Below are 12937 nucleotides of genomic sequence, written 5' to 3' on the forward strand. Positions count from 1 at the left end.
AAAAAAAAAAAAAAAAAAAAAAAAAAAAAAAACAAGAAAAATATAATTAAAGGAATTACACTATAGAAAATATTGACAAAATGCAAAAGAAAATAGGAAAGGAGTATTAGAATAACAAAAAAGACATGAGACTTATAGGAAACTAAAAATCGCAGACATAAGTCCAGCTATGAGTAACATTAAATGTGAATGAATTAAGCAAAAGCAGAGATTTTTGAGTTTTGATTTATCTATTTTTTATAGAGATGGAATCTCACTCTATTTCCCAGGCTGATCGCAAACTCCTGGGCTCGAGCAGTCCCCCCACCTTGGCCTCTCAATGTGCTAGGATTACAGGCATGAGCCACTGTACCCAGCCAAAAGCAGAAAATTTTTAGACTGGATTTAAAAAACAAGATCCAACTGTATGCTCTCTAGAGTCTTGCTCTGTTGCCCAGGCTGGAGTGCAGTGGCGTGAGCTTGACTCACTGCAGCCTCCACCTCCCAGGTTCAAGTGATTCTCCTGCCTCAGCCTCCTGAGTCGCTGGGATTACAGGCAGGCGCCACCACGCCTGGCTAATTTTTTTGTATTTTTAGTAGAGACAGGGTTTCACCATGTTGGTCAGGCTGGTCTCAAACTCCTTGTGATCTGCCCGCCTTGACCTCCCAAAGTGCTGGGATTACAGGCGTGAGCCACCACACCAGGCCCTGGAGACAATCTTTATAGTCAAAGATACAATGAGGCTGAAAGTTAAAGAATAGAAAAAGTACACCATGTAAACAGTATCCATAAGAGACTCCAGGTGATCCCCATAGGGTCCTGGAAACAGGACTTGTCTTAAACCTAGTCATGGATGCAGGCACCACCAGATATTCACAGAGCTCAAGTCAGTGAGACTGTGGATCATGGCTTCTGATTATTTATAATCCCCAGATGACTTTCAGAGTCGAGAGCATTCCACTAAAGTCATCCATGGCTACAATTTTAAGGAGATTCAAGTCTACACTGGAGATGTGGGGCCTGAGGAAAAAGAAGATTTATTCTTCATTTTTGTTTTGTTTTGAAACAGGATCTTGCTCTGTCACCTAGACTGGAGTGCAGTGGTGTGATCACAATTCACTGCAGCCTCAACCTCCCGTGCTCAGGAGATTCTCCCACCTTAGACTCCAGAGTAGCTGGGACTGTAGGCCTGTATCACCACCTCTGGCAAATTTCTTGTTTTTGTGCTTTTTTTATTTTTGGTAGTCACAGGGTTTCACCATGTTCCTAGGCTGATCTCGAACTCCTGGGGTCAAGCGATCCTCCCACCTCGGCCTCTCAAAGTGGTGGAATTATAGGCATGAGCCACCACACCTGGCCTTTTTTTGACTTAGGGAAAACATCGTGTACTTCAAAGCATATTCCAGTATCTAATGCTAGGCCCTGAAATTGTCAGAAAAGGTCCAGTCTGCCAGATGAACGGAAGATAGGGAAGAAGCATTGACTGCATCCTTCCCTGAACTCTGATTCTGGAGTTGCAGGGCATGGAGGGGAAGACCAGTGTGGCTAGCAAATTTGGGAGTATGGAAATGAGTAGTTGCAATTTTCATTTCCAGCTCTTTTCGTTTTTATTAAAGATTTCATTCATACCTGTGAAAAGCTCTGCCATGAAGGAGACTGTGGACCATGCTCTCGCACATCAGTTATTTCCTGCAGATGCTCTTTCAGAACAAAGGTAAATCCTAAACAATGCTCGAGTTGTTGCCATCAATGTTTTCTTTAAAATGGTGGTTATGGGAGGGGAGGAATCAAAATAACCTCAGTAGGATAGGTAGGGGAAGTGGTTGTGGCACTCAAGGTCCAGAGGCCAATAGTGGGATAAGGCAGATAGATCACTCTACCAAATACAGGTATGATAGCCTGAAAAGAGGAACAATAGCACTGTTGCAAGGAGTCCGCCAACTAAGAAGTTAGAGGAAACAGTCCATGTGACCACCCACTTGTGATACCAACTTTTGATACCAATTGAAAGTTCAGTGGTCCCTAAGACCACTTGAAAGGCTTGATAATTTGATAAAAAGGACTCACTGAACTTACTGATGGTTACACTTATGGTTAGAGGTTTACTACAAGGAGGTTACAGCTTTATTACAAGGAAAAGGATACAAATTAAATCAGCCAAGGGAAGAAGTATGTAGAGCAGAGTCCAAAAAAGTACCAAAGGTGGAACTTCATTTGTCCTTTCCCTGTGGAGTCAGGAAAGTATTACTCTCTGCGTCAGTGTGTGACAGCGTACGTGGAGTATTGCCAACCAGGAAAGTTCACCCAAGCTTGTGTATTCAGTTTTTATTGGTGCTCTATTGTGCAGTCATAGTTGACTGCCCATGTGGCTAATCTCAGTCTCTAGTCTCTCCAGAGGTCTACTGATACCATGTGACCCAAAGCCCCTGCCCTAAAACTGTCCAGTGTGGCCAGCCTGCTCCTAAATCACATAATTGGACTATCCAGTGACTCAAGACTCCAGGCAAACAATGACACTTCTATCAGACATGGCATTCCACTAGGCTTAGAGATTACCTCTCAGAAGCCAAGTGCAAAGGCCAGATTCTCTTTGAGTAAGGTTTAATTCTTCACTGTACAACTGTTTTGTCAGTTTCTACTTTCTGGTGAAAGCCTGGATAGTTTTTATTTTTCTTTTTTAAAAATTTTGTTTATTTATTTATTTTGAGACACAGTCTCACTCCATCACCCAGGATGGAGTGCAAAGGCGCAGTCTCGGCTCACTGCAGCCTCCACCTCCCAGGTTCGAGTGATTCTTATGCCTTAGCCTCTGGAGGAGTTGGAATTACAGGTGCACTCCACCATACCCAGCTAATTTTTGTATTTTTAGTAGAGACAGGGTTTTGCCATGTTGGTCAGGCTGGTCCCAAACTCCTGACTTCAAGTCATCCTCCTGCCTCAGCCTCCCAAAATGTTGGGATTACAGGTGCACGCCACCACACGTGGCTAATTTTTGTATTTTTAGTAGAGATGGGGTTTCACCATGTTGGCCAGACTGGTCTTGAACTCCTGACCTCAAGTAATCTACCACCTCAGCCTCCCAAAATGCTGGGATTGCAGATGTGAGCCACTGCGTCCAGCCTGCCTTGGATAGTTTTTATCAGACTTTATGTTATCAAAAGTCTTCGGGTGATTCAACTTGGAGAACACACTGAGTGTTGATTTATCCTGCTCTTTGACCTACCTGGTCATTTCAGTGTCTATCAATGTTTGTCCCAGTAGAGTACAAGCCAGGGTGGAGACAGAATTCTGAACCGTTGGTTCTGTTAAACACAATGCAGGGTCTGGCAGCATCTGACTTGCAGATAATTCTGAGGATATAGTCCATAAATGGGAAGCTAGTTTAATCGGAAAGCTTCAGAAAAAAAGGGAAAATTAGTGTAATTTACATGTTACAAAAGTTGTGTAATCATGTGTGGGTTTTTTTCCTGAAAGAAATTACAATATACATGGGATAGTAGAGGCATTTTGAATGTCAGGTATGGGACCACTTTGTACTTTGCAAATATAATATTAAAGTCTGTGAGATGCTGTGATTTGGCAATCATAAATTTAGTAATGCCCAGAGATGCTCTTCGTGATCTTTGTGACTGAAAATTATAAGCAGGGTTGGTACATACAAGCTGGAAGTGGCTGCTGTCAGTTTTCTTCATTCTCCCACAATCCCTCTATCTCTACGTTTTCTTGCTTCTTATTGACTCTTTGTCCTCACTCCCTCTAATAGCAGACTCCATGGCAGTGAGTGTATTCTTGAAAAGCTATGTGTAAACTGAACTTTTGCAAGTAAAAGTCCTTAAATTACAGGAGGAGCTCACTGTCTATACAAACTGCTAAACCTGTTTGACAAAGTAAAAAAACCTCTTCAAAAAGCTGATAATTGGCTGGGCACGGTGGCTTATGCCTGTAATCCCAGCGCTTTGGGTGGCTGAGGCGGGCGGATCACGAGGTCAGGAGATCGAGACCATGGTGAAACCCCGTCTCTACTAAAAATACAAAAAATTAACCAGGCACAGTGGCGGGCGCCTATAGTGCCAGCTACTCCTGAGGCAGGAGAATGGTGTGAACCCAGGAGGCGGAGCTTGCAGTGAACCAAGATTGCACCACTACACTCCAGCCTGGGTGACAGAGTGAGACTCTGTCTCAAAAAAAAAAAAAAAAAAAAAAAAAGATAATTATCACCTCATTATTTAACTAGATTTTTCATGAATATGGATTTTTCATGACATGATTTTTGTAATGGAATGGGCTTTTTCACAGAAGTGAGTTTTCTAGATAAATAAAACTTATTTCTTAAAACTTCAAAGGTTGTTTTCATTTCATCACTTTGGTGGGACTCTGATAAATGTATGCTGTGTCTTACTATGTCTTAATAAAGCATGCTATATTTAAGTCTTTATGGTAATTCATGTGTAGGAGTTTATGGGAGTTCTGCCTTTCCTGACATTTGTAGATAACCTCTCCTGCATATCATTTCTTCTGTATAATCCAATGTTCACTGATGGGAGCGTTAACCCAGTTTCATGAGTTAATGCTCATGAAATCACTTTTGCTTTGTATCTGTAGAGAGCATATAGGGAACTTTTTCATATCACCAGTCCCAGGCACCTCATTTTTTTTATCTGAAATGTATATTTTCCAGCCAAGAACCTTTTATTACTTAGACCTCTTCACATCTGTTATCAACTCCAGTAGCGGCTTTTTTTTTCCCCCCCAGGATAATTTTTACTAGGAGGGGACTTTTAAAGTCATTTTTCTCATTTCTGTCATTTCTGAGTACATGGCAACCTGTAAATGACATCAAAGCCAAAATCAGATGTAGAAGCCAGGCAGCTAGCCAGACTCATTCTACCCCAAGCGACTGACTTGTTTCCCACATACTAGCGTCGCTACCCACGTTTTTTAGGATCATGCCTCAGCAAAATTACATGATAGACCTTTTAGACCACTCACACGTAATGGAAGCCACAGCAATAAAACTTCAGAGGCCAAACCAAAGGTCTGCTTTATTTCACTTTGCTATAGTTTGGTGGTATTGTCAGGTGTGCTCTGAAGTGTGTAGAGCCGTTTGTCCCTGCATGGTACAGATTGTTACCTGTTTTCAATTCTTATGTCTGCTTTTTATGGCTTTTTCTGTCTGTACCCTTGTTAGGTAATGACTTCTCTTTCCTTTGCATACCCTTAGCAGCCCCTCTTTCTATTCAGATTTTCTAATTGTTAGTCTACTGTGAATTTGGAGACCAGACCACAAAGATTGTTAGAATTGTATTTTCATGAAAAGTCTGTAAGCCTGGAGTCCTCTTGCGAGTAAAACTCATTCATATAGGGATTAGGCTCACTCCAGGCATGGCAAGTGAAGTTGGTGAATAAGTGACTATCAGAGAAGTACGGGATATTTGGGATATTCTTGTTACCTTTGGTATTATATTATAGTTGTATTGTTTTAATTATTCCTAAAGTAGTTACCGTTTCTTTTTCTTTTTCCATAGGAGCTTCCATGTACCAGTCTCAAAAGTGAAGGTATGACTGGGGTGGGGCATGAGGGAATTTTTGGGATGCGAGTATCTTCACTTTGGTAGGGAGTTGGGTTATGTATTTGTCGAAATTCAGCAAAGGACTGCTTAAGATTTGTGTATAACTTTCACCTCAATAGGAAAAAATTATAAATTGAATTCTGTTGATAAAATGCTGAAAAATTTAAGCTAAGTATACTCATGTCTACAGCTTGCTTTGAAATGCATTAAAAAAGAAAATTAGTGGGTAGCTTGAAGAATGGATATATATATATGAAAAAGTATGTTAATGGTAGAATCTAGATATGGGCATATGGATATTCACTGTAAAATCGTTTGAACTTTTTTTTCTTTTTTCTTTTGAGACGGAGTCTCACTCTGTTGCCCAGGCCAGAGCGCAGTGGCGCGGTCTCGGCTCACTGCAACCTCAACCTCCCAGGTTCAAGCGATTCTCCTGCCTCAACCTCCCAAGTAGCTGGGATTATAGGTGCGCACCACTACACCTGGCTGATTTTTGTATTTTTGGTAGAGACGGGGTTTCACCATTGTGACCAGGCTGATCTCTAACTCCTGACCTCAAGTGATCCACCTGCCTCAGCCTCACAAAGTTCTGGGACTACAGGCATGAGTCACCGCACCCGGCCTCAATTCCTGTTTTGATGACCGTCACATACTCTCATTGAAACCACTTTAAAACCTTTTTGGAAAAGTGATGGAAGATAAGGATATGCAAAATAAAAGGTCTTATTGTAGTCAGAAAGCTAGCTGTATCGGTTAGGAAGCTTCTGGATGCAGGTATCCAAACCCAAGAAAAAGTGACTTTTACGATAAGGGTATTTACTGTCACACCTAATAGGAAGTCTGGAGGCAGAACAAGTCTGAGATGGGTTAATTTTAAGCTCAGTGATTTCCAGGACTTCAATTCGGCTTCTCTGTGGTTTTCTTGATTTTCCCCTTGTGGGTATGTCAGCTACTGCAACTTCACACGTTGGGTCTCTGCCCAACAACATCTTAACAAAATCCATGAGGAGAGTGTTGATCTTCTCTTCCTATGTAAGAGCAAGGAAAACAGTCCTGAAAGGTTCTCAGTACACTTTGTGTCCAATGCTTCTACCTAAACCTGTCACTAGCAAAGTGAACGGAATTACCCTGATGGGTAAAGCTAAACAACATCCACCCCTGGAACTGAGGAGCACGCTGGCCTCCAATTTCTGAGCAAAATTAAGGCTGTCTTTGCCTGAAAGAGGAGAGTGACTGGGAGGTACCCAGCAATATCTGCCTCAAAACCGTATTTAAACTTTTGGTTCAGTGTGCCATCTGTATCAAGGAAAAAAAGTTTGGTTATTAAAAACATAATTTGGGTCCAGGCATGGTGGCTCATGCCTGTAATCCCAGCACTTTGGGAGGCCATGGTGAGTGGATCACCTGAGGTCAGGAGTTCAAGGCCAGCCTAGCCAACATGGTGAAACCCCATCTTTACTCAAAATACAAAACTCAGCCAGTTGTGGTGGCGCACATCTGTAATCCCAGCTACTGAGGAGGCTGAGGCAGGAGAATCACTTGAACTCAGGAGACAGAGGTTGCAGTGAACTGAGATCAAGCCATTGCACTCCAGCCTGGGTGACAGAGACTCTGTATCAAAAAACAAACAAGAAAAACATAATTTGGGCCAGATGCAGTGGCTCACATCTGAATCCTTATGCTTTGGGAGGCCAGGGCTAGGGGATCACTTAAAGCCAGGAGTTCAAGACCAGCCTGGGCAATACGCTGTCTCTGCAAAAAAATTTTAAAAGTTAGCCAGCCATAGTGGCATGTGCCTGTAGTCCTAGATACTTGGGAGGCTGAGGCAGAGGATTGCTTGAGTCCAGGAGTTTGAGGTTGCAGTGAGCTGTGATTGTGCCATTGCACTCTAGCCTGGGTGACAGAGCGAGACCCTATCTCTAAAACAATAAAACAAAATAATAAAAACATAATTTGAAAAAATTACAAAATTAATACACTTATGAAGTTTAAAGAAAAAAAGAATATAAAGCAAAAGGTGAAAATTTACCCTCTGATAGTAGTTTGTCAGATAGGGTTCCAGGTCTTTTTCCCTATTCATACAGATGTATAAACATGCCAGCATAGTTTTGTTTTTCCCCTAGATTTAGGTTCATGCTAAAGATACTGTCTGCAGTTTATTTTCCCTCACTAATATCTCAAAGACATATTTCCATGTCAGTATGCATAACTTTTGCTCTTGCAGAGTATTCTGTATATGGGTCTACCATGTCATAGTTCACCATGGCCCTTTTGGTGGTCATTTAGATTGTCTCCAGTTTTACCCCATTACTAATAAGCAGGAACCGTCCTGTCCCACTTTTTATAACTTTACGATGCAAAATTTCAGCCATATGTGAAAGTGGTATAATGAATCCCCACATACCTATGACTTGTCATCATCAGTTGTCAACATTTTGCCTCTCTTATTTTCATCCATCCCCCTTCCCAACATTTTATTTATGCTGGAGTACTTTGAAAACAAATCTCAAATATCATTTCGCCCATAAATGCTTCAGTGTTTAGCCCACATTTTTTTAGTTGAAATTCACATAACATATAATTAACCATTTTAAATGTACAGTTCAGTGGCACTTAGTCCTTTCACAATCTAGTTCCAAAACATTTTCTCTATCTTACTTTTTTCTTTTTCTTTTCCTTTATTTTATATTATCTTACTTTTTTTTTTTTTTTTTTGAGAGACATAGTTTTGCTCTTGTTGCCCAGGCTGGAGCAATGGCGCGATCTTGGCTCACTGCAACCTCCGTCCCCTGGGTTCAAGCGATTCTCCTGTCTTAGCCTCCTGAGTAGCTGGGATTACAGGCACCTGCCACCATGCCAGGCTAATTTTTTTGTATTTTTAGTAGAGATGGGATTTCATCATGTTGCCCAGGCTGGTCTCAAACTCCTGGCCTCACGTAATCTGCCTGCCTCGGCCTCCCAAAGTGCTCGGATTACAGGCATGAGCCACTGTGCCCAGCCTTTTTTAAAATTTTATTTTAAAAATATGTAGAGACAGGTTCTCACTATGTTGACCAGGCTGGTCTTGAATGGTTGGCCTCAAGTGATCCTCCCATGTTGGCCTCCCAGAGTGCTGGGGAAAAACATTTTCATCACCCTGAAAGGAAACCGTGTATTAACTAAGCATTTACTCCCCACTCAGCCCTCACCCGGGTAACCACTAATCTGCTTTCTATCTGTATGGATTTACTATACTTCATCTAAATGGAGTCACAATATATAATCTTGTGTGCCCCACTTCTTTCACTTAGCATGTTTCAACTTTTTGGCCATTGTGAATAGTGCTGTTATGAACATTTGTATATGTGTTTTTGTTTGAATACCTATTTTCATTTCTTTGGGGTATATACCTAGGGGTAGAATTGCTGGATCCGATGGTAATCTTGTGTTTACTTTTTTTGAAAAACTGCCATTCTGTTTTCAACAGTGACTGCACCATTTTATATTCCTACCAGCAATGTATGAGGGTTTCGTTTTCTCCACATCCTTGTCAATACTTGTTATTTTCTGAGTTTTTTTGTTTTTGTTTTTGTTTTTTTGAGATGGGGTCTCACTCTGTTGCCCAGGCTTGGAGTGCTGTAGTGCAATCTCGGCTCACTGCAAACTCTGCCTCCCAGGTTCAAGTGATTAAGCTGCCTCAGCCTCTCGAGTAGCTGGGATTACAGGTGCCCACCACCATGCCTGGCTAATTTTTGTATTTTTAGTAGAGATGGGGTTTTACCATGTTGGTCAGGCTGGTCTCGAACTCCTAACCTCATGATCCACCCGCCTCAACCTCTCAGAGTGCTGGGATTACAGGCTTGAGCCACCACACCCGGCCATTTTTGGGGTTTTTAAAATCATAGCCATCCTAGTGAAGTGATATATCACTACCACATGATATGATGTCTCTGATATTTCATTGTTGGTTTTTAAAATATATTTATTGTTTGAGACAAGTTCTCTCTCTGTCGCCTAGACTGGAGTGTAGTGGCAGATCACAGCTCACTACAACCTTGATCTCCTGGGCTCCAGTGGTCCTTTCACACCAGCCTCCCAAATAGCTGGGACCACAGGCATGCGCCACCATGCCCATGGCTTAATTAACTTTTAATTAAGTTTTAAAAACTTAATTTTTAAAAGTTTTTGCAGGACTGGGTGCGATGGCTCAAACCTGTAATCCTAGCACTTTGGGAGGCCAAGGCGGGCAGATCACTTGAGGTCAGGAGTTTGAGATTAGGCTGGCCAAGAAGGTGAAACCCCGTCTCTACTAAAACTACAAAAAATTAGCCAGCATGGTGGTGGGCACCTGTAATCCCAGCTACTCGGGAGGCTGAGGCAAGTGAATCGCTTAAACCCAGGAGGCGGAGGTTGCAGTGAGCAAGTTTTTGTAGAGACAGGGTCTCATTGTGTTGCCCAGGCTGGTCTTGAATTCCTGGGCTCGAGCAGTCCTCCTGACTCAGCCTCCCAAAGTGCTAGGATTACAGGCAGGAGCCACCATGCCCAACCACACTTAAATTTTTTATAGAAACATACATGCAGCCAGCCTTACACATCCACAGGTTCCATATCCATGGATTCAACCAACCATAGATTGAAAATATTCAAAGACAAATTTGTAAACAAATTACATCTGTACTGAACATGTACAAAATTTTTTCTCATCATCATTTTCTAAACAATAACTATCTAGATAGCATTTACATTGTATTTGGTGTTACAAGTAATCTAGAGAAGATTTGAAGTATAAAGAAGAGTGTGCATAGGTTATATGCAAATATTATACCATTTTGTATAAGAGACTTGAATATCTGTGAATTTTGATATCCAAGGGAGGTCCTGGAATCAGTCCCCCATGGACTGCAAAAGTTTGTGCACCCATCTACCAAGATGAGTGTGCCTTTTTCTCCACATCTTAAACCCTACCATTGCTATTTTTTTTAGACAGTTTTAAAGGTGAAAATTGATATTTTAATATGCATTTTCAGCTGGGCAGAGTGGCTTACACCTGTAACCCCAACATTTGGAAGGCCGAGATGGGAGGCTCATTTGAGCCCAGGAATTCGAGGTTACAGTGAGCTATGTTAATGCCACTGCACTCCAGCCTGGGTGACAGAAAGCCATCCTGTCTCTTTAAAAAAAAAAAAAACTGACAGCCTGGCATGGTGGCTGACACCTGGAATCCCAACACTTTGGGAGGCCAAGGCAGGTGGATCACCTGAGGTCAGGAGTTCGAGACCAGCCTGGCCAACATGGCGAAACCCGGTCTCTACTAAAAATACAAAAATTAGCCAGGCGTGGTGGCACACACCTGTAATCCCAGCTACTCGGGAGTCTGAGGTGGGAGAATCGCTTGAACCTGGGAGGTGGAGGTTGCTGTGAACCAAGATTGCACCACTGCACTCCAGCCTGGGCAACAGAGTAAGACTCTATCCCAAAAAAAAAAAAAAGAAAAAAAAAGAAAGCAAAAAGGCCAGGCACAGTGGCGCATTCCTTTAATCTCAGCACTTTGAGAGGCCATGGGAGGCGGATCACCTGAGATCAGGAGTTCAAGACCAGCTTGGACAACATGGTGAAGCTCTGCTTCTACTAAAAATGCAAAAATTAGCCAGCTGTGGTGGCGGGCACCTGTAAGCCCAGCTACTTGGGAGGTTGAGGCACAAGAATCACTTGAACCCAAGAGGCAGACATTGTGGTGAGCCAAGATCATGCCACTGCACTCCAGCCTGGGCAACAGAGAGAGACTCTATCTCAAAAAAAAAAAAACAAAAAAAAACTGCATTTACATTATTACAATTGTATTATTACTATTGTAATCTTTTAGCTTATAGTCACTCAAATATTTGTGGAATGAATGTTCATATCCTTTGCCTGTTTTTCTTTTTTCTTTTTAATTGGCCACAGCAGATGCTACATTTATGTGTGACAAGCGGTGTAACAAGAAACGGTTGTGTGGACGGCATAAATGTAATGAGATATGCTGTGTGGTAAGTGGACTTATTAGGCATAATCAGATTCCATTCATCTAGGGGCTGGGCTTCTGGAAGCCTGAGCCATGTGGAGAATGCAGCCGAGATTTAAAAGTCATTGGTATGGGCCCCTAAGCAGCAGTCAAAGAGCTCTCATAGTCCCCATAACCTCTCTACAAAGAGACAGACTGGGCCTTTTTAGTGTCACCCAGGTCAAGAAGTCAGCCAGTGGCATCTAGTAGCAACACAGAGGAAGAGAAAGAGGAAAGAGAATGTCTCATACCCCAGAGCCCAAGACCCCTAGATGAGCACACAGTCTTCTGCAGGAGATTGTGTGTTGTCCCAACACAGACTGGACTTAGCAACTTGGGCTTCAGGTTTCATGTACTGCTTAGGTCAGGTCAGTAGGAAAAATTATTATGACATTTTAAAAAAAGATTTTTAAAAATAAAATGTTTATTTAAAATATTTGCTTTTATGGAGCTAAATAAAGCACTAGCTGGCTATTCGTACTCTGTTATCTAATATACTCTTTTATATATTAAAAAAACCAAGATAACATATATGTAATATATGACATGATAACATGTATGTATAAACGTGTATGTATATGTATGTATGTATTAGTCCATTTTCACACTGCCAATAAAGACATACCCAAGACTAGGCAAATTACAAAAGAAAGAGGATTAATGGATCTACAGTTCCAAGTGGCTGGGGAGGCCTCACAATCATGGTGGAAGGCAAGGAGAAGCAAATCACATCTCACATGGATAGCAGCAGGCAGAGAAATAGAGTTTGTCCAGGAAACTTGGCCTTATAAAGCCACCAAATCTCATGAGACGTATTCACTATCACGAGAACAGCACGAGAAAGACCTGCCCCCATGATTCAGTTACCTACCACCAGGTCCCTCCCACAACATATTGGAAGTCAAGATGAGATTTGGGTGGGGACACAGCCAAACTATATCATTCTGCCCCTGGCCCCTCCCAAATTTCATGTCCTCACATTTCAAAACCAATTATGCCTTTCCAACAGTCCCCCAAAGTCTTAACCCATTTCAGCATTAACTCAAAAGTCTACAGTCCAAAGTCTCATCCAAGACAAGGCAAGTCGCTTTGCCTGTGAGCCCGTAAATTCAAAAGCAAATTAGTTACTTCCTAGGTACAATAGGGGTACAGGCATTGGGTATATACAGCCATTCCAAATGGGAGAAGTTGGCCAAAACAAAGGGGTATAGGCCTCATGCAAGTCCGAAATTCAGTGGGGCAGTCAAATCTTTTTTTTTTTTTTTTTTTTGAATGGGGTCTCGCTCTGTCACCCAGGCTGGTGTGCAGTGGCACGATCTCGGCTCACTACAAGCTCCTGCTGTCTTAGTCTCCCAAAGGTGTGAGCCA

At 42.0% G+C, this 12937-nt stretch overlaps 1 protein-coding gene across 4 annotated transcripts in view; it reads left to right on the top strand.

Annotated features, from left to right (window-relative positions):
- NFX1 (nuclear transcription factor, X-box binding 1) overlaps positions 1-12937 on the top strand; it is an 85233-nt gene that overhangs the window by 39412 nt on the left and 32884 nt on the right. For 2 of the 4 annotated variants that reach the window (XM_011980007.1, XM_011980009.1), the window contains exons 10-12: positions 1597-1694; positions 5506-5536; positions 11473-11555. In XM_011980007.1, coding sequence (XP_011835397.1) covers positions 1597-1694; positions 5506-5536; positions 11473-11555 — 212 coding nt within the window. The remainder of the gene's footprint in view (positions 1-1596; positions 1695-5505; positions 5537-11472; positions 11556-12937) is intronic. The other 2 variants (XM_011980008.1, XM_011980010.1) reach the window with 1 other exon arrangement.

Source organism: Mandrillus leucophaeus, unplaced genomic scaffold (genome assembly GCF_000951045.1).
Source record: "Mandrillus leucophaeus isolate KB7577 unplaced genomic scaffold, Mleu.le_1.0 Scaffold208, whole genome shotgun sequence".
NCBI lineage: Eukaryota > Metazoa > Chordata > Mammalia > Primates > Cercopithecidae > Mandrillus > Mandrillus leucophaeus.